At 41.9% G+C, this 3507-nt stretch overlaps 1 protein-coding gene across 1 annotated transcript; it reads left to right on the top strand.

Moving 5' to 3' along the window:
* The first annotated feature begins 222 nt into the window (after window positions 1-222).
* LOC131303913 (1-aminocyclopropane-1-carboxylate synthase 3) lies at window positions 223-2381 on the top strand. The gene is made up of 4 exons (XM_058330976.1): window positions 223-496; window positions 642-773; window positions 904-1064; window positions 1324-2381. Exons 1-4 carry the CDS (start codon window positions 350-352, stop codon window positions 2297-2299), a joined length of 1416 nt encoding a protein of 471 aa, XP_058186959.1. The 5' UTR covers window positions 223-349; the 3' UTR covers window positions 2300-2381.
* The last annotated feature ends 1126 nt before the right edge of the window (window positions 2382-3507 follow it).

The following is a 3507-nucleotide window of genomic DNA, read 5'->3' as shown; positions in this document are numbered from 1 at the left end:
TGAACGGACACCACGTAAAATATACCCATCAACACTGAAAATTTTCACTACAAGTGGACGTCTCTCTCTCTCCCTCTTTTGTCAAACAGCGACCGGCGCTCCACATGCTGACGCGGCATTCCTTAAATTAATAATACAACTCCTATATATACACAACACTTCCTCTTTACCAACATCGCCACACACTACAAGAAAACTCTAATTGCAAACACTTCTTCTAATTGCAAACACTTCTTCTATCTCCTCTCTCTCTCTCTCTCTCTCTCTCTCTCTCTCACTAGAATTCCAGTTTTTTTTTGGCAGTTGAAGGATTCTCCTACCCCTTTTTTTCCAGCTTTGGCCTCTGCAAATGAAGCTGCTCTCCAGGAAAGCCACGTGCAACTCTCACGGCCAGGACTCCTCGTACTTCCTCGGATGGCAGGAGTACGAGAAGAACCCATACCATGAGATCAAGAATCCTAATGGAATCATTCAGATGGGCCTAGCAGAGAATCAGGTACTTTATTACTAAATTCAGATTTCAGACTAGTTTGCTCGCGATTCGACTAATACTACAATTAGCGATCGGATAAACGTCACGGGTTATTTTTTCTTGCCATTTATACACGTAAAGCTAGTTTTTAATTTGAATTTCTTTGCAGCTGTCGTTTGATCTGTTAGAGTCATGGATTGAAAACAATCCGGATGCGGCCGGGTTCAAGAGAGATGGGCAGTCCATTTTTAGAGAGCTTGCCCTCTTTCAAGATTATCATGGCCTTCCTGATTTCAAGAAGGTAAGCAACTACATAAACAGTACTTGTTGTTAGTAAAATTTATGCCTCCTTGTCATAATGCATTCCGATTTTTATACGGTAAAGTCTCAAAACAAAAGATCATAAAACATAGTATGGTTAATATATGCAGGCATTAGCAGAATTCATGTCCGAAGTTAGAGGCAACAAAGTTAGCTTTGATCCGGAAAAACTTGTCCTCGCAGCCGGTGCAACTTCCGCTAACGAGACCCTAATGTTCTGCCTTGCTGAGCCAGGCGATGCTTTCCTCCTTCCCACTCCATACTATCCCGGGTACGTATTATTAGAAGAGATTTCACGAAAATTTATTTTACATTTTGGTAGCACCGCATTTATCCTTGTGGTGCCGTCTGGCTCGGGGTCCCTTTAATCTTTGTTTTTTTTTTTTTTTTCAAAGATTAATAAATTCTTTTTCGCTATTCAAAAGAAATTCATCCAGAATAAATGTAGTGCTCTCGGCAGTATTTTTTAGAAAAATTTATCTTGTGTTTTTTAAGCTTGCATGTCTAATAGTATTCACTATCCCATGCAGATTTGATAGGGATCTCAAGTGGAGAACTGGAGTTGAGATCGTACCAATCCATTGTCACAGCAATAACAACTTCCGGATTTCCGAATCTGCCCTTGAAGAAGCCTACCAGTCTGCCCAGAAACAAAACCTCAGAGTCAAGGGTGTTTTGGTCACTAACCCATCAAATCCTTTAGGCACAACCTTAACCCGAGATGAGCTCGACCTCCTGTTCACCTTCATCACCGCAAAGCAAATCCACCTCATCAGCGACGAAATCTACTCTGGCACCGTTTTTAGCTCGCCAGAATTCGTGAGCGTCATGGAAATCCTAACGGATAAAAAGTACTCCATGGATACCGAAGTCTGGAACAGAGTTCACATTGTGTATAGCCTTTCCAAGGACCTCGGCCTCCCTGGGTTTCGTGTCGGTGCGATATACTCCAACGATGACGTGGTGGTAGCTGCGGCGACGAAGATGTCCAGTTTCGGGCTGGTGTCTTCACAGACGCAGTATCTTCTGGCAAAAATGCTTTCCGACAAGAAGTTTTGTAAAAACTACGTCATCGAGAACAAAAAAAGGCTTAATCAGCAGCAGGAGATGCTGATATCCGGCCTTCAGGCAGCTGGAATCAGCTGCCTGAAAAGCAACGCCGGGTTGTTCTGCTGGGTGGACATGAGCCACCTTCTGAGCTCCAAAACTTTTGACGCAGAGATGGATCTTTGGAAAAGGATTGTTTACGACGTCGGGTTGAATATCTCTCCCGGGTCGTCCTGTCACTGCTCCGTACCCGGCTGGTTCCGGGTATGCTTCGCCAACATGTCCGCTGAAACCTTGAATCTCGCGATCCAACGGTTGAAAAGCTTCGTCCAGTCCCCCGCCGTCGCTACCAGGAACAACCAGAGGATTCATCAATCCCCCAAGAACTCGAGAAGAAGGTCACTCACTAAGTGGGTTTTTCGGCTATCGTCCAATGGGCACGAGCCAGACGAACGATAGTCCAGTACGTGTGAGAACGTACATCATCCAATCGGATTTTTTTCTCCCTGCCGAAATCTCGAGTGTCTTTTACTATTTAATATATATATTTCTTTTCTTTTTTTAATTTTTGTTTGTACATTTTTAATATGGAGAGTGCACTCGATCCATGTGGGATTAGAAGTGGCTTTTTTTTTCTTTTTTTTTTTCACTTTTTTGTTTGTATAACTCTGAGTTCTTCCCTGAGATCTTATCGAATTGTTCAAACTATTATTAATTAACTTATTGAATGTACCATGTTAGTTCTATTATTGGCTCTCTACTTGACCATATTTTAATTGTAAATTGTCACATGCCGACACGTGGCCATGGAATTTTAATTAAGACACAATAATTACAGCAGAGCCGGGATTAACGGCTAAGTAACGGCGAGGCACAATATCCCAACGGTGGCCGGTTCGTTAGTTATAAATAATATCCTTGTCAACCGACATTTGCTATAATTCCGGTAACGTTCACGTTCAGTGTGATTAGTTTTGCTGGTTTTGTCATGTCTAATTCCAGTGTGCTACTGGGATTATATTTATGGTGTTTATAAATATGGTGATGATTAGAGCATAAATTTTAATCTTATGTATTCGACTTAGCGCGGTGAGATCGATCAATTGTGCAAAGATGAGATGAAATTGTGGTCATTTGTTTTTATACTGCCAGTTCTCTTGGAGCATATGGTCATTGATTCTAGATTGGTGACATGTTGTGTGGGTATGCCCTCCATCTTTGGCAAATTTAGCTTTATGGTGGTTCGACAACAGGTTTGGAGGCTTGGAGGAACAATTGTGGGTAGCTTCTTTTTATGCTACACTCTGGTCTTTGTGGTTGGTTCGGAATGACTACGTATTCAACAATGCAACTACTAGTATCGAGGAGGTGGGTGAGCTTGTGAAAACCAGAGTTGCCATGTGGATAAAGTCCAGGTTTGACATCAAGTTCTATTCGGTGGAGGACTTTAGGTTGTTTTTGGATGGAATTCGAAAGCTCAAGTTGTAGTTCCTTTTGAGGCGTTGTTACTGTCCAACTCTCTGTTGGATGGTCTTGCTTTCTTTGTCCTTTTTGTGTTTTTTCCCTCGATGTACCCTTTCGAGTAATAAAAAAATTTCGTTTGCCGAGCAAAAAAAAAAAGATGAGATGAAATTGAACTAGTTCCGCGTGTTTTGTTTCTTTTACTT

This window comes from Rhododendron vialii, chromosome 10a, assembly GCF_030253575.1.
Source record: "Rhododendron vialii isolate Sample 1 chromosome 10a, ASM3025357v1".
Lineage (NCBI taxonomy): Eukaryota > Viridiplantae > Streptophyta > Magnoliopsida > Ericales > Ericaceae > Rhododendron > Rhododendron vialii.
The sequence above is the reverse complement of the archived record's forward strand: the minus strand, read 5'-3'. Positions and strand labels throughout refer to the sequence as shown.